Source organism: Cyprinodon variegatus, unplaced genomic scaffold (assembly GCF_000732505.1).
Source record: "Cyprinodon variegatus isolate N-32 unplaced genomic scaffold, C_variegatus-1.0 Scaffold1244, whole genome shotgun sequence".
NCBI lineage: Eukaryota > Metazoa > Chordata > Actinopteri > Cyprinodontiformes > Cyprinodontidae > Cyprinodon > Cyprinodon variegatus.
This window is the reverse complement of record NW_015151697.1, coordinates 117,681-141,741: the sequence shown is the minus strand read 5'-3', so window position 1 is coordinate 141,741 and position 24,061 is coordinate 117,681. Positions and strand designations below refer to the sequence as shown.

The following is a 24,061-nucleotide window of genomic DNA, read 5'->3' as shown; positions in this document are numbered from 1 at the left end:
TAGCCTCTCATTTAAGAGGCTTCTTCACTTCTAACTAGTGTTGGGAGCACTGAGATTCATATACTGTAGGTGTAACAAAGAATTAGGGGGAACAAACGGTGGCTCTGATCCCTCCTACTGGATGACAATGACAACCATGACCACGGCTAAATCTGACAGAGTACAGCATGAAAACAGAGGCTTGTAGAAGTAGCACTGAAGATAAGGAAATCATAGCAGCTTGAGGAAAAGTATCTAAATGATAATTTTTAAATTAAAGTTTAATGATTAGTTGTTATCTGGCTTTAAAGGTGTTTATGTCATAAGGAGAGAATACAGCATGTTTTCCTTTGTAGCCAGCATGAAATAATACCAGCATGTTTATTAATACTAATAGTGCTCATTAGCTTGTCTTCTCATGAACGGATGCACTCATTCTTTTGTTGAAACTCACAGCTCTAATCTATCCATAGATATCCAGGAGTACTATGAGCTGACAATCCTGCAGGACAGCCAAGGTTCTGTCGACACTCCTGAGAAACTCCCAGCTTCCTGCAGCCTTCCAACAGAGAAATCATCACAACAGCAAAAGTCCCCCAGCCCTTCGATCCCCTCTGCTTCTGGAGAACAACCCCAACTCACTAAGCCAGAGTCTATTAAATCCCCCATCACACCTCAACCAACTGGACAACCTACAAAATCAAAAGTCAAGTGCCGTGCTCCCCCTCCACCCATCCATACTGGAAACCCCAAATTTGTCGAAGGAGTTATTTCCAAACCCTCTTCACCTTATGATGCCAATACTTCCAGTGTTACTGCCAGCGCTGTAGAAAGTCCCAGTGACCCCACTAAAACATCACAGAATGGAACCAACCAACATGTCACTGTCACAAAGTCAGAGAATACAACAAACCCACAAAACCTTCCTGCCCCTAAAGACCTGAATCTGGTGACTGTTTCTGCCCTTGTCTCTAGCACCATCCAAGGTCTTGTGTCACCAACCACTCCAGACAAAGCTACTCCTACAAGCACCACTTCAACAACCAGTCCAGGAGAAGGTACAGTCGCAGGAACTGGCAATACTGCAGCTGTTTCTAGTGGCAGAGATCAAGGAATAAGCAAAGACAGTTCGAGTAAAAGTCCAACGAGTCCCAACAATGGAAAAGGCCCATTTGAGAGCAAAAGCCCCACAAGTCCTTTGGCAAATATAAGCAAAGGATCTCATTTTAGGTATGTGCACATATTTTCCTTGCTATAAGCTTTGGAAATAACAGATCTGTTTGTCAGTTTTATTTACAAACTATATTGCAGTTATAGAAGACATTCAATGCAAACACAATATCCAGAGAATAATAAAACAATAGTTTAGCAATAACTCTCATGAATGTCATTTCTGAGGCTCATATCCTCTTGGTGATTGTTCTGGCAAATTAGTACACTTATAAAAATATAAATATATATATGTATATTTATATATATAAATTAAATATTAATATTGGAAGAGATATTTAATTTGATTTGCTTATTTAGGATTATGTAGGTTTTATAAATAGTTGTGACTTGGACATGACTTGGAACCTGCACCTCTTGGGACTTTACTCAAGACTAGGTTAAAAAACCTTGATAATTACTTGACAAAACAATGAGTTATTTCCAACTCGGTGGAAATAAGTCAGGTTCTCTGAAGGTTCTCTTTTCTATGTGCCTGTTCTCATTTTCTATTGTAGTATCAAGATTTGGCTTCCTTCAAATAGGTTTGATCTTGCACTTTGTAATATTTGCAATCTTTCAGGTGCAACACAGCATGTGAAATCATATGGGAACCATATCAAGGCAGCAATTCCTTTGAGTTAATGCTATCAGCAGTTATTTCAGAGATTCACACAATTACAATGACCCTGAATAAAATAATTATATGCTTAATTTTTAGCATTGGAATATTTAATGTATTTGCCTTACAGGTTCGGAAAAGAGTGAGTTCATCAAAACTTACTTATTTTTGTTTCCAGTTCAATAAGCCCTGGGCAGGTAAAAGGCCCCCCTGCTAGCCCTGGCTATGGACCAGCCTCCCACAGATTGCCTACAACTCCATTGACCTCCACCAAGGTAAGAAATGTCCTTGTTGGGTATTTGTTGTATTGGATACCTGTCAAAAATGCATCACCAGCAATTGGTGATAACTTGGGAAATAAGGAAAATTGCCTTATTTGACTCCTGAGGTGTGATTATGGTTTGCTTCTAAATGCCAAAAGACCGCCTGACAATAGACGGGTAATCTTTGGGTTTTCATTCTGAAAGAGTGCTCCTCTGAACAGTGGAGGCCTTTTTTTTCCTTTTTTTTTTTTTTTTTTTTGCACAATTACATTTTAGGAATGAATTCAATGAATTTGAACTCAGTCTATTTATATAGCGCCAATTTCCAACACATGTATCTAATGGCATTTTACAGGGACTTTACTGTCAGATGGCTTAAAACCAGTTGATTGCATTCAGTCCTTGAATTAAGACATGCTTCTCTTGGATGAGCCGGTGGCAGCGACCTTCGCTTGTATTTTGTTGGATGTACTTGACCCATGTTTGCACAATGCACATTCAGTTTGGATTTTCTCACATCCCACATGATTTGTCTTGTGATTAATTTGCATTTATTTTTTTTATTCTCTATTTTTACAATACCAAGAATATCTGTAAAAATGTATGTTTACTGCAGTTGATTGTCTGACTTCAAGGTAATTATGTGCTGCTTACATTCAGGTGATATTTGCAAAGATAAACTTTCTTTGGACATTTTGAAAGTCAAATAGAAAATGATTTTGGCCTTAATCTGAGCATATCCACATTTTATTTTAAACAATATAGTGTGACAAATAAGTTGGCTTTAAATGAGGAAGCCAAAGAGTTCTGTACAAGACAGCAACATCATGTATGTTTTACCAATATAAAAAAACAAACTCAGCAGCATCTAAAGTTATTACAACTTGCTCATGCTCGGCATCGTTTTTAGACGTCCTTCCTGATGCAGCATTCATTGTAGTCAAACCCATTCAATATAGGGAAAATTTTAATGACAAACACAAAAATTTTGAAAAAAATCTAAATACATGGAAAGGTGAGAGGAAGGAAAATGTTGTAGTTAAGCAAACAATATTGATTACAGGAGCCCTGGACAGATAGCTGAGGAAACCCCATTCAGGAGTTTAGTTGGATTGTAAAGGAATTGACTGTAGCAAGAGTCGGTGAGAAGATCCCACACAGAAATATAGACAAGACATTGGTTTGCATTACTTGCTTGCAGTTATTTCTGAATAAATTTCATCAGAAGTGTCTTAAGAGCTAAAATCAATCAAGGTCACAGAGTGTGAAGGACAGATTTTTAAGTCTTCTGACGTCCAGTGAAATAAGGAGGCACAGATAGGCTCAATTCAACAGATTAGTGCCTGACGTTTCAGCAGGCAAGGAAGCAAATAGTCTGTAATATAACAGGAAATTAAAAATTCCATCACTTTGTTACCTTTTTTTGCTTCTTAAGGAGCCACAAATTCACTCCTATCCACAAAGTTGAAAGTAGAGCATCTTTGGTATACTGCTGTCACTGTTCACTCTATCTAACCCCCACTCCTGCCAGAGATCTGACCTGATAAAGCAGTGGAGAGTGGTGTGTGTGTGTGTACGTTTGAGTGTGTGTAGCATTTGAATGTTTGTGTGTACTCATGTCTGTGTACATGTCTGTCTGTGAGTGTTTGCCTGTTCATCCATGTGTGCACCGGTCTCTAGATGATGTTTTTTTTTTATCTGCTGAGTTTGGTTGGCGTGCATACACGGATGTATATTTATATACACAGATAAATCTATTTCTGAGCCATGCTCTCCGCGAGGTCAAAATGTGGAAACCAGCAGCCATAAAATGAAGACGGCAGCTGGGAAACAGGAGCGGGTGGAGTTGCACCAGCATGGTTGCCATGTTTCTGAGGCGGCCTCTGATTTAGCATGCTTGGCAGGCACTCTGACTGCTCTATAGAAAGGAAAGGTGGAAATGGTACAGGAAACGGAGTCGAGGGTAACTGAGGGATGAAAAGACAGAGAGGGGGAAAAACAGGCAAAGGGATGGAAAATGGATGCTACAAGCTGCAACACATAGCTGAGTGTCAAAATGAGGAAGTTGGACCTGGAAGGTGATTTGGTGAAAGTTTATCAAGCAGACTGTTGAGGATGGACTGCATCTGTATCCTCACTACTAAGGTGAGACACATAAAGTTTTCAACCATGTGATTACCTTTATTTGATGCATCAGGCGTTGCAGAGTCCATATTTTATTTAAAACTTTATTTTGTAACATAGGCGTAACCTCTATCTTGTAATACTATGCATTTTTTATTTTTCTGTTCATGGAAACAGCATAGAATAGAGAATGCATGAGTGTTACTTCAGGTTTGCTTAACTGATTGTGTCTGGTCGCAGATGGTTTGTTCTAATTTCTGAGTGTACTGGTTAAAACATAATGAGTGGTTCAGACATAATAAAACAAAGTGTGTTTCTTGGATTCTTGTTCAGGTGTCAGTTCGATGACATGTGACTCTCTGTGGGGCAAGAAACTGGGTCAATAGCACAAATAAAAGACTGAAAGGCTGAGCTGATGGGAAGATAGATGATAGATGTATGGTTTGGATTAATAATCAACTTCTTTCTGGGGAAAAATAGCAACAATTTCAAAAAAAGCCTAGAAAGATAAGCTGATATATTGTGCATATATGTAAAGCTTCTGATATCCAGTTACATTGAACCAAATAACCTGGTTTGACTTTATGTACCTCTCTATTTCCAGATCAGCTCAGCCTTTTTATTAAAGATACTCAGGTTTGTAAAGCTGCACATCAAAACAATCAATTACGAACATGGGGCTGCCTGTTTAATTACTTCTTTCAACAAGCCTATTAAAAGCTTTGCCTGAGGGGTGCTAGACTAATCCTTACTTTTTAAAATAAGGCGGTTAAGGCAAAAGTTGTCTTCAGCTTTTACTTTAAAAATATTTGTCATCACTGAAGTAATATCTTCATAAAAATGTAAAAATATCAAAGAGCATTTTAAAGGGAACCTATATCTAATTTATATTTTGACACCCAACAAAAATCTGTATGACTCCTTGGTCAGCAATGTCTTTCTATCAGCCTGTTTTTAGTCTCTCGGGTAATTAATAGTTGATTACTGAGAAGGCTAACTCTTGTCCTCAAAAGCCAGTGTTCTGCATATTTTATACGTTTCTGTGGTTCAACACACCTGAATCAAATCCACTCCTAGAACGAAGTCAGTGGTTTGAATGCTTCTATATTATGCTTGATTATTAAATGTTTAAAAAAATCCCAAGAAAAGAAAAACAAAGGCTGAATATTTTTGGATATACATGATATGTGTTAGCTTGCATCAGTTGATAGTCAATTCTGTTATCCAAATAATAACATTTAAACAGAACTAAAAACCAAGCAAAAAAAAAAAAAAGAAAAGAAAAGCAGCATGTCATTTTTAAACCATGGACAATCAATAAATGTAACCCTCCCTCTCCTCAAGCACACTGCATTCAATACAGATTTAATTGGCCAGCTCATTTACCTGACTGCCTACTATGTATTTGGTCACAAATCTATTTTCTCGTAGAGATAATTAAATCTTATTAAAAACAAATCAAAACAAAGCAGAGTTACTGTGGATGTACACACAGCCATTATCTAAAAATGACTGTTGAAAGTTTACATTTTGGTTACTGAATTGGAAAAATTCCTCATTAAGTATTTCACAGTTAATTCACTCATTTATTCTTTTTATTTTGTTTAAAAAAAAAAAGTATGTCTCCAAGGGTTACTGCATCCTTGACTTCCCACAGTGTACCTCACTGTCATGTTTTTGGCCAGGCTTCAATAAATGAAAAAAAAAAAATATTAAAACGTAATGTAAAAATATTAAAGAAAACCTTTTCATTGGTTTAAATTTACTTTAGTTCCTTCTTATTGTTCCCTCAGTGTGTTGATGGTTTGTTTTGCGTATAGATAAATCTCCAAGGTTGTTTAAAAATCAACTTGAGAACAACAAGTAAAGCAATAGGTTTGATCTCTTTACCTTTTGGGATAAAATAAGATAAAATGGAATGAAATGTTAATTTTCTTACATAAAAAATATAATTTCTAATCTCTGTTTTATAATATGTTGGAAAAAATAAGCAAACAGAAGCTAAAATCAGAGTAGATAAATGCATTTCAAGCCAATGTGAATAGAATAGATTTGTTATGAATTGGTGCTCTGAACAAAAGAGCAGACTAAAACCAAGAAGGATGGTACCTTTCCTTAGGATTTAATAAACTAATAAACTAACAGAGAAACAAGGAAAGTGGCATGAAAACATGAAACTGAACAGATAACCCCATGACAATGGGTGAAAAACTGAATGCTTAAAGAGGCTTTATGGAGTTTTGTAGTGATACTTCCACCTGTGGCCAAAACACAGAGCTGTAAAACTCTTCTGCTTGTGCTTGTAGCTCACACACATACTTCACAAGATTTTTCTCTTAATTTTTTCACCTGGAGTTGCCATCGGTGTCTGCTGTGAGCTTTTTTTTGGTCACTTCTGAGTATCCTAAAAATCCATCCTGAATGTAAAGCTTCGATTGTATGCTAGGTAGGATCCATTCAACATGGACATACTTGCTGTCACATGCGCATAACAGCACATGGACTTCAAACCTGAAGTAAATTAGGAAAATAGGCTACAGGCTTATAGATGCATCGGTGATAAATTACTGAGGTGTCAGTCTGCTCATCAAAGGATGTTTTAGTCACAAAGGCTCGAATAAAAAGCCTGTTTTAAGAATTTATCTGCAAAAACTTAAAAGAATCTCTCTTTAATTATAGGACAAAATTGGTGTAAAAGAAAAGAGGAAATTATTTAAACAGGGATATAGAAAGAATGACTGCAAAAATACAAACAACAACAAAATCAAGAAATACACCAGATAAATAAACTAGAAAATACCCAGCAAAAAGTAAACAAACGGAGCTAACAATGAACACCCCAAATGGCAAAAATAACAGAATATGGCAGGACATAATCAACAAAATGGAAAAAGCTAGATAGAAAAAAGAACAAGAACCCTAAAACATAATCAATCTGTAACTATTTAGGAGAAAATAATATAACTAAGTAGAATAGAACTGAAAGGTACATAAAATACGCCTCTAACAATCAGGCAATAATCCTTATCTCTGTTACATGTAACCTTACTGATCCGGGAAGGTTATAGAGGGCACTCTTTGGGATATTGAAAATCGTGGATTGCTCAACTTAACCTCTTAACCTGTTGATCTCACCAGTGGACTTCTCTGAAACCACTTGGCTGGTCCTGAAAAAAACAGCAGGGATTCCATCTCAGATTCATTTGCTTAATCTGGTTTACCTGATTAAGGTAATGGATTAAAAATGAGAGGGGATGGCTGAGGTCAAGACTCTGAGATTACTGCAGTAAATTGTCTTTGTACATCATCCTTCATCCTTCCAATTTACCCAGCAGTGTCTATGTTAGGGATTCCCAAGCCTAGACCTGAAAAGGCTACTGTCCTCCTACTTTTAGTTGCCCTTTCTGCTGAATCAAGTATCTGAATTTCTTCTGTACTTCATATAGCTCAGCAGAGGCCTGGTAACGAGCCACTCATTTGATTCAAGAGTTCAAGGACTGGACTTGGGCATTCATATGATAACATAGTTGTTAAACCAAAGCAGCACGCATCAATCTTTAACTAAATATTATTCCACCATAACAGTTTAAGCGGAACATTTTCTTTAGTCTGTTTCATTAAAATGAAACAGACTAAAGGCATAAAGGCATACAGTTTTCATATTTGACTCATAATCAGTAAATATTATTTCCTCTTTCCAAATCTTATTTGTCTTTGATTTAGTGAGTCTTTAATCCAGCCCTGGTTTTATCAGTAATTGCTGTTTGGTCTTACTGTCCCATTATTCATCAAGAGTACTGGAGTTCCTCCTAAGAGGCTTACCTTAGGCTCCTAAAGGACTTTACGAAGGTGGAGCTATTTTAGGATGGACAAAGAAGAGAAAAGCAAAAAATAGAAAGAGACACATGGACACTGACAAAGAGGAAATGAGAAAGCCTATCTTCCACTGCATGTCACTACAAAGCCAGTCTCTGTTGACTTTATTTGGAAACTTAGTTTTACTAAAAAATGGCACACTGCGTATTTCCACCTAACCATTTACTTGGAGGGTGCTCTCACTCTTACTGTGATGGATCTTTGAGTAGGGAACGTGGCCAACAATGATTTAATGAAGAAGGCATGAGAAAAGAGAAGGACAGAACCTTCAGAGCAGATGGAGGGCAAGTGAAAGCAGATATGTTCCTTGACAAGGACTAACAGAGGAATGTAAGACAGGGGTTATTGTAATCTTTAAAAACCTAAGAAGGAAGATGGAAAGCCTTTAAGTCTGGGAAATAATTGATAAAACTGGGTCAAGGCTCTGGATTCATCTGCCTATAGGAAATGTGGGAACGACTGGTCAAGCATACATGAGGGCTACTTTGAAAATGGAACCAAGCGATTCTACAGCTACAAACAATGTAATGTATTCCTTTGTGTGTTTGTTTATGAATTAGAGTTATTTGTTTCTGAAGTAGAATGTAGAATTGTATATTTACCTGCCTTTAAATGAGACCCTGAAGTGATCTTTTACTGTTGACTGTTGACTTAAAACAAATTGTGTTCCAGAATCTCCTTTTAGCCACATTTGTTTTTAGTATTTACATCATGTTGACAATGCCAACATGCTTTTAGAGTCTAAGGTAAAGGTCAGGTATGCATTAACACAACAAATGTCATCTAAAGTTACTTGATTTAGAAAGACTAATTATAAGTAAAGAAACATCTCCTTTACTCATTGCACAGTGAGACATCAGAATAGGTTGTTTTAGAATGATTTTTTTGTGAACATGTTAGAGGTTTGGGGTGCTGGTTGACAATTAAGAAGAGCTGAGTAATTGAACAGAATTAGAAGGTCATATGATGTTAAGCTAATGCTCCAAATCCTGACTACGGATTTCCTTAGTGCAAAATGCATACAAAGTACTAACCATCTGTTAGTTGTTCAGCGGTAGATCTTGTGTCAGTGTCTAGTCTGTAAGTAAACAGTTATTCAGACAAACAAGCAGTTTGATTTACACTGTTTTAAAAGTCAAGATTAAAAAGTATACCAGAAGATAGGGATCAAACACAAACAAGAGATAACTACTTTTTGAAAATTATGCACTTTGTTTGGGAAACTATAAATCTGTGCTGTAGATCTTGTGTGATCTATAGCACATAGACTATATTAGCATGCACTTGACTACCTGCAAAGGACTTATCAAGCACCTTTTCATTTAGGAATAATAACGCCTCTGGCAGGTCTAGTTAGGGCAAAGTAATTCTTAAATTTACTGTTGCTAACTTAACTTATTGATTAAGTGAATTTATTTTAGACCAGACTGCTCACATAAATAACAGTTATAAAACAATCCCTTAGATGACCTCTGATTAACATGTACAGTAAGCTAATTTTTATTCATTAATTTATTAGAATACTTGCACCAGTGGTCGCTGTATCATGCATCACCTTATATTAGAGCATTGTTGAAAACTGTATTAAATAGTTTAAATTCATTATTTCATTTAGATAGATAAACTGATGATACACATTTCAATATCTGCTTCGTAGTAACATTTTACTTTATTTCTGCTTCCTTAAAAAGGAATTCAGGCATCTGTTGCTGCTCAATGGGTAAGACATGAAACAATAGTGTTACAGTAACTAACAATATTGAAATAGATCTTACAGATGCCTGAATTGTGTTTCAGTGTAGTAAATGTTATTTAAAAAAAAGTCTTCTGTCTCTCTCAAAAGAAATGAAATATCAAAGATGCATTTTGAGAAGGAGACTGCTACCTGGGGAGTCGTTTAGCACAGTCGTTCATAAACATTTTCAACATCCAGAGGCAATGTTACATTAACATTTGTTATTTATCTTATGTGTTTCAAAATGTATAAAGAACCTGTGTTGTAAAAATAGTTGGGGATACCATCCAAAATTAGAGTAAGCCTGAAAGGGTAACAAATAATCAGGCTGATCCCCTTGTGTTATAGACTTAGACAACTTTTATTGAAATTTCGTTTTATACACCTTTCAGACAGTGAATGAGCAGCAGCTTTGCAGTGAAACTAAGATTTCTATTTCATAAAGTGCAGCTGTGATCAAAAGATCAATGCCTAATTTGTAGCATTCTAAGCAGCGTATTTTGTGTACAGTAGTTGTCAAGAGCCTAACCAAGATGCTGCCCACAGACGCAGCCATCTTGGATTTTATAGCAAAACTTTTAAAGGGAAAATTAAGTGGAAAGATAAGTGTGATAGAAAATAGTGTAAAGACAACAGAATCTAGTCATTCGATAATTGTGAATTAAAACCCATTAAAGAGATTATTTGAGACACAATTGGTAATTAATTTGTCAGTGGAGCCACCTAATAGGAACAAGCAAGTTGTATAGAGATACAGATGTTTGTTTACTCAGCAGGAGTTGATACCCAATAACGCCTCAAGTTAATAGTTAATGGTGTAATCTTTGAATTACTTATCTTAACTAGCTAACAGTGTTTCCACAACAAAATCTGTTGATTTGGTCTTATATAAAATTGTCATGTAATTTTCTGAGAACCAGAATTTTAGGTAATCAATTGGTGTTATACCTCTAAATATCAAAAATAATAGAACTTATGACTGGAAATATTTATCAATGGGTATAATGAAAACCTTGTTTAAGGTCCATAAAAGTCTAACTTTTTCATGATACTTTAATAAGATGGAAATGCATGTTATTGCTGCTTGGGAGAATATAAATGAATGAAGTGCTGGTAGAAACAGAATCATTTTGATTCTTATCAAATAAAAAGAAACAACCAAAGATAAAAGCCATCCCATACTTTTTCTCAATAATTTAAGAATAATAGGCTTTGATGTGCTTTGTAATCTAACAATCTGAAGATGTCTTCTTTTAGCAAGATTTTGTTTTCAAAAAATAAATGCATACAAATGTAGAATCTTTAAATTTGCCCTTTTAGGTCTTTGGTTCTAATAAGCATGAGGTATTATGTTTATGACAACCTATATCCACAGTAATCCTGCGGCTTATTTTTAAAAGAAATCAACTCAATACTTGGTTATTTATATATACTTTTTTACTACAGATTTGCCATCCAATTTTGCAATTCAGTTTACACAAAACAAGTCAGTTGTTTTATATTTTCCGGTAATACTTTCCAGTTGAATTTGGAGGATTTTTTTCAGCACTCTGCTGACCCTACAAGGAAAGAAGCTATAATCATTTATAGTCAATGTCCTGTTTCTGTAGTACCTGAGCTGCAAATCTCATTAGATAGAGGACTAATCTTTCTATGGGCATCGACTTTCACTATGAATAGAGGGTAAGATATTATAATAAACAAGACTTAAAAAAAAAAAAGAAAATCATTTTCAGTTCAGTTTAGGCCTGTTTCACTTTTAGATTTATGGAGGACTGAGACTGTGACTATTCTAAATAACTATACAGCATTTACTTTACTTTCTTTCCCACTGAGACTTGGACTTTTTGGTTTTCAGCCAAACCAGATAGCTAATTTTATCCTTGCATGATTTTGTGTCAGCAATCCAAAGAGTGCTCCTGTAAATGTTTAATTTGATTTAGGTCAGGTGACTGTAATTCCAAGGTAGTCAGCAACTCTAAACTTCAGGTGATTCCTTCAAAGCTTTGTAGTATAAGCCAAGTTCATATCCTATTGCAATGTGGAATCATGCCCTTGGCAAACACATCTAAACTTAAATAATTAATTACCATTCATCATTGTTTCTCTGAATAATTCTCTAATCTTCTCGTGTGCCTTAAGCTTGTGATAGTGCCGGGGATGTCACACTTGGATTCATCAGTCAATAGGAGCAGGTGTTAAATTGAAACTGGTTTTGTTAGGGATGCCAGGTCTAGGGTTTCAGTGTGGATGCATAACATTTGAATGTGTGTGTGTGTGTGTGTCTGAAATACCAAATATGTTTGGCATGATACAAATAAACTGTAATTTGAATGGTTACATATCCCAGTAATTTGCACACAAGACAATATAGTTAGCCAGCGTACCCCTAAGAATATCCATAACTGACACAATTATTCTGCAGCCAACTAAAAAAAAGTGTCACTTTGATTAGAAAGGTAGCTGTATGAAACTTTATTTACATGGCATATTAAGCATTTGCTCAGCTACATACTTTTCTTTTTCATTTTCTATACATTTACATGGATTTAAGGAGTCCAGTTTAGTTTCGGTCAGTCCTGTTTCTTAGTTTTGCAGACCTTTTGAAAAAGAAATGAGACAATAAATCATTTAAATTATAGGATTACAGTTGGATTCCCTCCATTTTTCTTTAGTATTGTTGTAAATTGTCTGATTTTAGAGTAAATAGTGAAGTCAAAGTGATATGTATATTTTATATAGCCAGTAAAGATCTATCCTGCTGGGATAATAGGTTGGACTAAGGAGGAAATTTGTATCATTGATGTTAAAACACTAAAGCTTATCACCATGCATGGTACGTTCCATCCCAAATCCAGTATCCACAGATTATACACTGAGCCACCAGTGAAGATGAAACATCCTGGTTCCAGGGAATCCATCAGGTTAGATGGCCTCAAGGTATGAAGCGCTCTGTGAATGTCTCAGACAGTAGAAGCTGGAAATTAAGGAACTGTAGGAACCATTTTGAGGAGACCCCTTTCATGGGATGTACCACCAACAGGTGGTCCCAGTGGCTGATATGACTAAATCCTACCAATGGCTGGAGAGGCTTAAGGACAGCACAGAAGGACTGATCAAGGCAGCACAGCAGCAGGCCTGGTGCACCAGAGCAATACAGGCCCAGATCTACCATACCAGGCAAGACCCCAGGAGCAGGCTATGCAAAGAATATACACCATCTCACAGCAGGAAAGGAATACATGGGACATCCTAACCAAATAGCTGATATGTACAGAAAGAGCTGTAGAGAATATAAAATCGAGACTTCCAGGTTAAGGTGGTGGAGACTTTCAGAGCTATCCCGTGTGACTTCCAGATACAAACAGACTAAATGGTTTCGGCCAACCAATCAGACATTGTAATTATTGATATGCAGCAGAGGAGTAATGGCACTGTAGTGCCTGTGGCCAGCAGAGCAGTGGGATAGTAGCCCCCACACTGGAGAAGTGGCTCCATAGATACCTGGAGAAACATCAGAGATATCAGTCCAGAAGAAGACATTTCTAGAGATTGCAAAGATTAGGGCTGGACGATAAATCAATAAAAATTGATTTGTCAAATTTACTGTTCATTAAGATTTAACTTTTTTGGATTTTTTTTCCCCCCACCAATGTACTTGGCCTTCATATCTCATCACCTTTTGCTTTTAAATGCGTTCTTTTAACTGACTGTGCATCAACACTAGCTGAAAACCTTTACTTTGTTATATTTTAATTGTTTGTTTTTCACATTTTAATGGCTTGATTAAGGTTTAAATTAAGGAAAACTCACAAAGGGGATAATTGAAATAATAATAATTTTAATGTAATTTTTGTCATTTTTTATTCTTTATCAGGCAACTTAAGGTAGAGAAAAAATAGATTAATCAGATTTGTTAGTAAAAAATTCAGAGATTAGGTTTATAAGCCGTATTGCTTAGAATTTTGCTGTTGAGTTTTTTTGGATCAAGGTAATATACTTAAACAGGTTTGAATCAGACAAACTGAGGAATCAGATGTAGTGTAAATGAGGCTCTGGTTTATCGGTTTAATGGAAATCTGTGTGTTTATACACAAAAGCCTCTGTTATTTTGATTACTTTAATGCAGATGAAAGTTAATTTACATTTAATTCATATTATATGATTTTTATTTTACATTCAAAATCTTTATTGATAAACCTCTACAATATATCTGAGGTCTCTAAAGTTTTTATGTTGATTAATGCGTGTCCATATAAAAAGCCTTCATGAAAATTCCACATACTGCTGTGTTCATGTTGTACCACATAGTGGCACTGTATATATGCTTATTCTTTCTATGAGCCAAATAGATAGGTTTTAAAAATAGCTCTTAGGCAGTGAAGCAAAACCTTAATATTTACAAATCACTTTTATCAGTAGTTCACATGTCCAGTTGTATCTATTATTATTAGAAGTTCAATAAATAAGTGTCCATTAATATTTTTTTCCGGTCAGTTGCTTTTTGTATTGGAGGTTGCAGCATCAATCTAGTTGCCCCCTTTCCAACATTTTACATTAAATGGATAATAAATATATAGAGAGAGTAAAATTCACTTATGGGTAACCTGAATACATAAAATCATGACTGTTTTACAAATGTGTATGCAAGTGGTTGTTTCTAATTGGTCACCGTGAAGACTAGAATCATCTGTGATTGGTTGGAATAGAGTGTAAGAGGTTAACACATGCATGCTCACAGTGTGGTTATTTCTGTGCTGGCTGACCTACTAATGTTTACTTGTAATGCATGCCTGCTAGGCTCATTTAGTAGCTTCCCAATTTACTCTAACATGCTTTTATTTGTTTTCTTGTCTCCCACCTTTTGGAAATCTGTTAGTATGAGATTTCAAAAAGGTGAATTTCTTAAAGATCCCAGTGTGTGACTTATTTATTTTTTTTGCCCGTGGCTTTTTTTGGGGAGCATTTGTATTGTGCATGTGCATATATGGATATATTAAGACACATCTGCAGGACTCCATTTGAATCTTGCCAAAAATAGAGGAAATAACAGCATAATTGTTTATAGGACAGGCTACTTGATTACAAAAGGCTTGAATCTGCGGTTCATAAGAAATATAAATAAAAAAATATTGCAAAGATGACAAATTTAGAAGTTCTTCAGTAAAATCAGAAAAAAACATAAATGTTAATTATTTAGCCACTGGTTAATATGGTGCAATGACCTGTATTATAAATGGCATGGCCTATTCATATGAAAAAATATATGTATACAAACTGTATCTCATGATTGATTAATAAATCAATTATGATTTACATTAATAAAACATCCTGATGCAGTAGAACAAAACTGACCACATGAGCTGGCCATATGGAAAGTGATTGTGATATCTCTACACCAGAGCAGTTCCTTTTTCTACCATGGGTTCCAACGATATTGTTCTTTTAAACACTTTTCCAAATGTTGAATCCTTACTTGCAGCTAGAATTGAGTATGTCATCGTCAGTTGATTTATTTTCATTAGATTCTTAGTCATCCAGGTCATAGTCATTCCAAAAAAAAAAAGAAAATTAAAAACGATTCAATAGTCCAGTGGATTGTTTTTTTGGAATCCCAAAGTGACAGCTTGTTCTTTTCATAGCCTAACTTCTTCACTTTGTTAGGTTCTTTTTTTTTTCTTGTTTACTCTCATGCTGTGTTGTTTGTTTTCAGCTGAAGGTGAGAAGCCAAAGGCAGCCACAGAAACACAACTGTGTGTGTGTGGGTGTGTGTGTGCTTGTGTTATAGTCCAGATGGCACAGCCGCCAGCATCAAGAGCCTCATCTGAGCTTCGAGTTGTTTGACTTCTACTCCCCTTTAGCTCCAAAAAGCCTTTCCTTCATTTGAGCTCATTTTTCACCGAAATGAAAACTTTTCAACTCTCTGCCAGAGCTGTTTTTTTTTCCTATTAGAAAAATACCAAAATCCATTAGTTTTTATTAAACAGGTGTATTTGCTCTTGCTTTATCCCAGTGCTACACAACAAAGCGTTTGCTTCAGCATTGTGTCTTACATATATCTCATAGTTGTTGATTTAAAAAAAATAGTTTGCTAATTTAAAAGTTTCCAAATAAAGTTTTTCATTTGATAAAACAATTAGTAATAAACTTAGAAAATTGATCCAATTTTGAGGGCATCTCTTTCACTAAATGAAAGTTCTGTTTTTAGTCTCTTAAGAACTATGCATACAGATTCTAGTTGTTGTAAACAGCTGCTATTGGTAATAGAATACATTTGATACTATCATACTTGTCTAGATTCAGAGTTATGTATAGATGAACACAAACTTTTAGTATAGATAAATTATAGAGCAAGGTATATCAAAAAGTATTTATTCGTACTTTTATTGTTTTCCTTATATGAAATATTTATATCAGATGTTATCATTTTATAAATGGCAATCTGTTTACAATCAGTTGTTGACTACTGGTTTGGGCACACAGTTCTTAATGTCTTAGTTTCATATTTCCCTATTAGATCGAAACCTGCTACATAAGTAGACTAGGGGGAAAAATGCAGTAATACTCTTCAAACTATTGAAAAGTTCTCAAAAGGCTTCGGATTTATAATATTTCTCTGCTTGCTTATAGAAAAAATGAGGGCAGCAGACAAAACAGAGAGAAAAAAAAACTAGGTAAGGACCAGCTGGGTCGAACTTGTTTCCAGTGGCTAGCCACCATAAATTATTCGCTGACTATAGACGCTAAAGCAGTGTTAAATTTCCTCCTCTGGGGCTGAAAGTTTGAAAACATTCTCCCTATCACCAGCTTACCAAATTACAACTGCTGGGATCTTTTAGAATTTCACTGTTTTTGTGGAAAAAAAATATATATATATATTATTGCCAGCTTTGCTTCTGTGTACACTATCAATATATCAATGTATAGCATGCATTTAATATTCAGATTATGTTAACTGGGACAGTATATTAAAACTTTAATCCAAAAAAAAAAAATCTGATACTGTTTTAAGAGGGTGCAAGTTTTTCTGCCTCATATTCTGCTGGGAAAATAACAATTGCTATATCTTGTTGTGTATTATAGAATCACTCTTTTTAAACTCCAACCTTCTAAAATCCTGAAGCTTTTTATTCATCTTTTGTAAATGAGACTAGAAAAGACAGGTCCACTTTCCTACTTCATTTTTTGAATAAAATGTTTGATATTGATATTATTTTAACAAAGTTAACTTGGAAAAAAATGTATAAAATAATAAAAGATTGTTTATTTTAAATATGCATCACGTGCTGACATAGCAGATGTGCAACTCAGCGGTGTTCTGTAAAAACCTGCAGGCTCATCAAGAAGAAAAGTTGCTTAGTTGTTAATGAAACTCTACTGGACATGGTCTAAAAATAGGCGAGAGCAATTAAATAATACACATGCAAGTTCAAAGCCTTAACATTTTACTGTACATAGGTCATAATAAATCTCTTAAGTTGTTTGTACTGAATTACATTTTAACACAATATTTTCCTCATACTTTTAGAGGTAGGTTGGAGGTAGTCTTTCTTAAAGTTAAAAGCTAAACATTTTTATAGCTGTAAAAATAGGTGTTGAATAAAAAAAAGTTATGCTGCAGGATGACTTTTTTTTCTAAAATAAACTTGGCATATGCTTAAAGTCCTTTCTGAGAATATAACAGCCACTAAGTGTGGTAATTGAGCACTTTCCACTAGTTATACTGGATTCCTAAAATATAAAAAACAGATATCAGGCTTCTATATCAGGCTTTTTGAAAGATACCTGTGTTGGAATAAACTCCACCACATAATGTTATTAACATAACTGGAGAAGGCAACAGATAACATGGATAAACATTAAAACTAGGCCTGCAACTAACAATTTTGCAAATCAATTAATCTGTCGATTATTTTTTTGATCAATTGATTAATGATCAGATACAAAAAGATTTCCTAAAGAAGATTTTTTATTAAATTAAACAAGTTGAAACTAAAACTTTTCCATTTGAGGAGTTTTGGATAGAGCACGTTGACAGATTCAACATTTACTTTTTCTTCACAATAGTGGTATAATTGCTGCTGAAGGTGGGTTGCTCTGTCAGCTAAAGGCATGTTTCAGAGTCTCTATACTCCTGTTAACCATTCATCGATTATTGAATTAGTTGACAAATTTTTCAATAATCAATCAATCGCGATCAATCCCATTAATTTTTTCAGCCCTAATTAAAACTGAAGTAAAGTATATGTACACTGGTAGTCATTTCTATATTGTCTTATTCATTTTTTATTCTAAAGAACATGGGTTGGATATTTCATTTAAAGTAAAGTTTATAGATTTTTCACCATTTTGAAATTCAAATTCCAGTAAGAGTTTGTCACAGGTCAAGCTTTTTCTTCATAGTTCCATTAACACACTTATTGACACGCAAAGTAAAACATCCTTAATCATAGTGTCATTAAATAGGCTTATATTCAGACATTTAAATTCCTTTGCCTCCAACATTGCTCATCCAGTTGCTTCAAATAAAGGAAACAGTGATGGTAAACTTCATCAACAGTTGAGCAATGTGTCCCAGTGACTTTCCCTTATCTCAGACCCCTTACTGCCACTACAACCTTGAGATCCTATATGGCACGATGTTGACTTATTTTTTTGTTTGCAGTTGATTATGGACACATTTCTTACTTTAAAGTACATTTTGCAAGTTTTGGTGCACAGCAAATGAGCCTTGAAGTGCAAAAGAGTTAATTCAATCGATGAAACCAGGAGGATAAATACTAATAAAGTTTTAACCTTTTCTTGTAGGATTTTTTATTTTTTTCACTTTTATTTGTGTTATCATAGGAAATAATCACGTCGATATATTTCTCATATAGAAGGCTTAGAATTCTGGGGCTGACTTAAAGGTGGACAGGTTTTTGTAAATTTTTTTTTTTTTTGCTTTTACCCACCTATTGTTGAAAGGTGTGTTTTTCTCTCTATCTCTCATTGATCTTTGTGTTGAGAGGCGGGCTGAGGGAGTCAGTGGAGCGAACCGGGAGAGAAGGAGAGAGAGAGAGAGAAAACGAGAGAGAGAAGCAAACACTCATACAGACAGAAACAGAGGAGACACAGGACCGGGACTGCCGCCGCTGCAGAGGAGGACATATCAGAACACATACACATACATTCTAACACACAGACATTTTTTTGACACACACACACAAAGCCAGGTTGACACTCTCCTGATGACAACAATAACGACACACTGAAAACACGTGCTTACCCACTTTGACACTCATATTTACACATGCTGAAACACAGGCAGATAGGAACCATGCTGCTCCTTGCATCCTGACCAGCTATGGGGATCACACTGATGAAGAGGATGCTGATGAGAGCAAAGAAGAGTGTGAGGGAGAGGATGCTGGCCTGCCACAGCTGAGGACCGTAGCCACGCGTTGGGGGCGGGTTGGGGTTGGCGAGGGGGGTGTTGGTAGAAAAGTAGGGGAAGGTGAGACAGAATGGAGCATGGTTGATAGTACACATGCACGTGCATGTGTGTGTAAGTGTGAGTGAGCGCGTGGAGGTGTGTGAGTGAGAAAAGTGTGAAGGCTAGAATGCCCCCCCAGCGTGGGACCAGCTAGCTAACGTTAGCCACATGTTGTGCCACTGCAAAGTAGCATGCACCAACAACACCATATCTCTGATGTTTGGATGCAAGGTAAGTAGAGAGTTGCTGTGTGCATTATTATTAGTGACTGAGGGAGAGATGCATGGAATAGAGTTGAAGTAATTCACACAGAGAGAGAATAAGACTGACAGTGTGGTGACAGGTGAAGACTTGGCTTGTAAAGGGGCTTATAGTTTAGGTAAACTAAAGTAAGTTTGCGTATTACAGCAGAATGGGAGATTAGTTTTACATTTTTTTGTGAGACTGAGTCAGATATACTGTAGATAGCTAAAGGAAAAAAAGATACAAAGACAGGATTGGGATAAAGTGTTCGGATGTAGTTTGTTTCTCGTCTGAAGTTGTTCAGTTTGCAGCCGACATCTCCCTGGCCTAATTGGTACAGCTGGGTTATCATCTGTCACCGTGTTTGACTTTTTTTTTTTTTCTTCTCTAAAGATAAATGTAAGCAATGTAACCATTTGATGAACATTGTAAGATTACATAGAATATAATGTAAGTTAGGAAAACAAAAGTCTGAAGCAATTTAAAGTTATCAGGCTTACAGGTTTAAAAATGTTTTTTGAATTTTTTGGATTTATTTAACAAACATGTCCATACTTTGGTTTCATTGATATACACCATGTGCTAAATTTACCTTTAGGAATGCATTTATGCAAACAAACTATTGCTAACTAAGCTCAATCTAAGCTCAAACCTTTTTCCAAAAAAAATTTTTATCAGTTACAAAAAGTTTCACTGTTATTGAAACCGGGTGCTACTTAAAAAAAAAAAAAAAAGAAAAGTCCAAAAAAAAAAGTCAACTGAGTATTTTGTTTTACTCTTCCTTATGTTGAACATATTATGTAATAAAGCATAAGACATATTTCAGAACAATGTACCAAATTTTCCTGTGTGATTATTTTAGATTCACATAAATAAAACAGTGGCTGCAGTTAGTGTCAGTAAACTCGCCTGTGGTTTGTGACCTGGGTCCAACCTTTCATTGTTAAACTTATTTACAGCTATGCTTAGTTCAGTTATTGTCCTGGGCACTTTTGAAGACTAGATGTTTTAATTACACTAAAGAAAAGTTTACATTAGTGGACTACTTTTAGTGAATATTATTAAGGGCAGGTTGCCTTCAATGTAAACTTTTGCAAAAGGGGATTTTAGAGAGAAAGGTGACAAGATGTCCACATACAGCTGTCTTATGCTGTTTAAATGTGGTTGGAAGGTGGTAGACATTTATTAATTAGGCCAACCAATCTTGATTTTCTATGTCTTTGTTAAACTTAATGCTACTTCAAAATTTTACATGTTATTTTTCAAGCTTATATCGGATTATATTTTTGAAATTTATTATTGACTTAAATAGATAAATTATAAGGGTCTATTTGACAGTTATTTTCCAAAGGAAAATTTTTGCTTGTGTTTTTAGATGTTAGCCTTAAAGCATTTAGATTTAGGGGTTTAGGAAGAGTCTTAAGTACAGTAAGCTTGGCTATAACAACAATATGAGCAAGATCTTCAGAGGGTTTGCCCGTCTAAACACAGCACGTTAAAATGTGTTTGTACGCACAGAGTAGATCTTCACAGAAGAGACTATATTTGCTTGTGGAATCAACAAAGCATGGTTATGATTTATATGTTTGAACCTGTTTTAATACACACAAAGCTTTTTTTCCCCCTATTATTTATAGTTTTTTATATTTATCTTCAGTTGTTTTAAGCTTTTTTTTTTTTCATTTGTTCGCTCCCTGTGTAAATTGCTCTATCAAAATTATTTAATTTTATAAATATTTTGCAAAATATTTATATTTATCTCATTGTAATTTTTTAAAAAATATTTATCATTATTACCATCAACTACATGGCTTAGGAACTCTTTTGTTTTACAGTCACTATTAATGATAAATTACCTCATGTAGTCCGACGACAGTTTCTAATTTCACTTGCGCCGCTTCTCCTGTTTTTACAGTAAAGCAATCCGGTACCAGGCTACACGTGATGCAAATTAGCCAATGATCTGTGTCAGTCAGGGCTGTTGCTGCTTGCTACTTTTAGACACAGCAGGCAAGCCTTTGGTAAGCCGGGCGAGGGGAAAAAAGGAGAAGACGATGAGAAAAAGTGAAAGAAAGTGTAGACTGCTGGAAGAAGCACGGTGCACTGGTGACAGAAAAGTGCAATGGCGTGCTCAAAGATGACCCTGCACATTTTGAGTATGTTTTGCTCAACCTAATGCTGTGAAGCAGGATCAGAATCAGAAGTAAATATCGATCCAGGCTCACGAATGAGCACTTTAATATGTGCTTGAGAATGGCTTTGTCGCCAATCAGACCCAGGTTTAAAACCTTGCAGGTCAGCCTGCAAGCATATACCAAACTGAACGATTGTTGTTCACTACTAAAAAATTTTTTAAATTATTAAATAAAAATTTTCTTTTTATTAATTTTTTTAAATATTTTTTATTAAAAAAGTCAATGTTAAACATAGATGCATAAAAACCTCATTTTATTTCAGTGTTAAATTCTACTGGTTGTTGATTTTCTTTATTTGGACCCCGTGGATTTTTTGTTGGTTACCTCTGCTCTAGAATATTCAATCTGCTCATTCTAATGGGGCGGAACGAAACTGGTTTGCCAGTCTTAACATTTGCAATTTAGCTATTTATTTTCTAAATCTTTGAATATTAGGCCCGTTTTCTTTTTTATTAAATTCTTTTCGTTTTGAGGTGGTTTGCAGACATGTTCACTGTTATTTATTATGAAACCATCTGAAGTACGTCATTAGTTTCCAGTACCTTTGAAAAAGTTTTATATTTAAAATTAACATTTCATCAAGCAAGTGCTAAGAATGCTCAGTTAGATTTTTTTTACGATCATCCGAGTTGGCTTGCTGTTTATTCATGGATGGATGTATTCTAAAACATTAGAATATTCTAAATAGTTAAGTACAGTCTAATCTAGCAAGAAAAGGATATTAAACTATTGAGTAGAATTAAAGACATCAAACATAAAGTTCTAATCTGAGAGTTTGAGTGTTTTCTTTGATGTGTAAGTAATTTTATTGCACTAGTTGTTGAATATGTTGATAAAGAGCAATATTAACTTCACTTCTTGCTGAGTAGAAGAGTGGGAAACCCATACAGCGACGTTTCTTTTTCTATATTTGAATGTTGAATGTTTAAGCCAGAAGGAAGACTAATTACTTCTAGTGAGTAAGTAGGGAATTTTCTGTTATGATAAAACCTCAGCATTGTCTTGTATATGAGTGCATACATTCTTGGGTACAGTGGAGCACTGAGGCTATAATGATATGTATGGACTCCACTTCTGTCCTATTAGATCATCTCAGCATGACAGCCTGTTAGATAGAGGCTGGCCGAGAGACAACAGCTACACTGCAGCCAGAGAGAGAAGAACGAGTCAACAGAAGTAAGCTCAGCTGAAAGAGCATTGGTTTTGTCCTCTAAAAGCAGAGGTGGGGAGAATATAAAGAGAGTGTATTTCTAGGATAAATTGGAATAGTCATGTCGGTAGGAGATTATTGAGAAACATAGGCTTGGCTTGTCATTGTCCTATTTATTTCTTTATTTTTAATTAATTTTAGATGCTAAATGTTGAAAAAGCTTCTTTTTTTAATTAAGTTTTGTGTGTATGAAACGTTAACGCAGACGCAGATACACTGGATGTGCATGTGTGCACCAGTCAGAAATCACCCTTGTTTTAGCCTATCATAAAAGCCGGGTCACTCTGGTTGCGTTCGACTTTTTAATCTCCAATCGGATTTTTGTTTTCTCGTCTGTCTCTGTGTCACACACAAATTAAAATAATTTTACCTCATTTGACTTTGACAGATTATGAAAAGTTATTGAAATTAATTAATTAAAAAAAATACAGCACAGCTATAAAGCAGATCAAACCAGAACAGATAGACACTTTTTATAGGTCTGTATTTAAAACATAATGGGGACTACATTTAAAGAAAAGGAAAATACAGCAATAACGGCTGTGGGATGGTTTATATGCTGCCTGAGGCAGTAATAGGTGATTTTCAGAGAGAGATGTGTGAAATGTATTGAAGTTTTCTTTTTTTCATAAAGAGTGGAGAGTGATAAGCTGTGCTTACCTGCACTGTCTGACCCTCATTTAGTTTTTTGTGTGGTGCAAAGAAGATCAGCGTTTTACTTTGTCTGTCTTCTGTCCTGAATTATAATTTTTTCCTTTTCAAGGAGTGATAATATGTGTTTTTTGTCCCTTGTTTTTACGAGGCTTAAAGAGGATCACTAATTTATCCATTATCTGTCCACCTTATCCTCTTATCATATGGAGGACCTACTCTGCCATGTTTCAAAATAAATACAGAAATAAATAAATGAATGCTCAATAAATAAATAAGCATACATCAATTGCCCCCAAATATACAGTAAACAAATAAATGTAGGTAGAAATTAAATTATACTCTGAGACATACATTTATATCTCTTTTAATTAGCTTATTTATTTATTTGCCTTTGTAATAATCACCTTTTTAATTTATTGTCCGTTATAATCTTCAACTTTATTTATGTGCATGTGATGTTTGTCTGTTTTATTCTT

The 24,061-nt window shown here is 35.1% G+C and overlaps 1 protein-coding gene across 1 annotated transcript in view; it reads left to right on the top strand.

The window, feature by feature from the left end:
- Window positions 1–24,061, top strand: part of LOC107102374 (disks large homolog 1-like) — a 92,003-nt gene that overhangs the window by 6,000 nt on the left and 61,942 nt on the right. Inside the window, exons 3-4 of the mRNA XM_015401658.1 lie at window positions 453–1,209; window positions 1,989–2,085. Coding sequence (XP_015257144.1) covers window positions 453–1,209; window positions 1,989–2,085 — 854 coding nt within the window. The remainder of the gene's footprint in view (window positions 1–452; window positions 1,210–1,988; window positions 2,086–24,061) is intronic.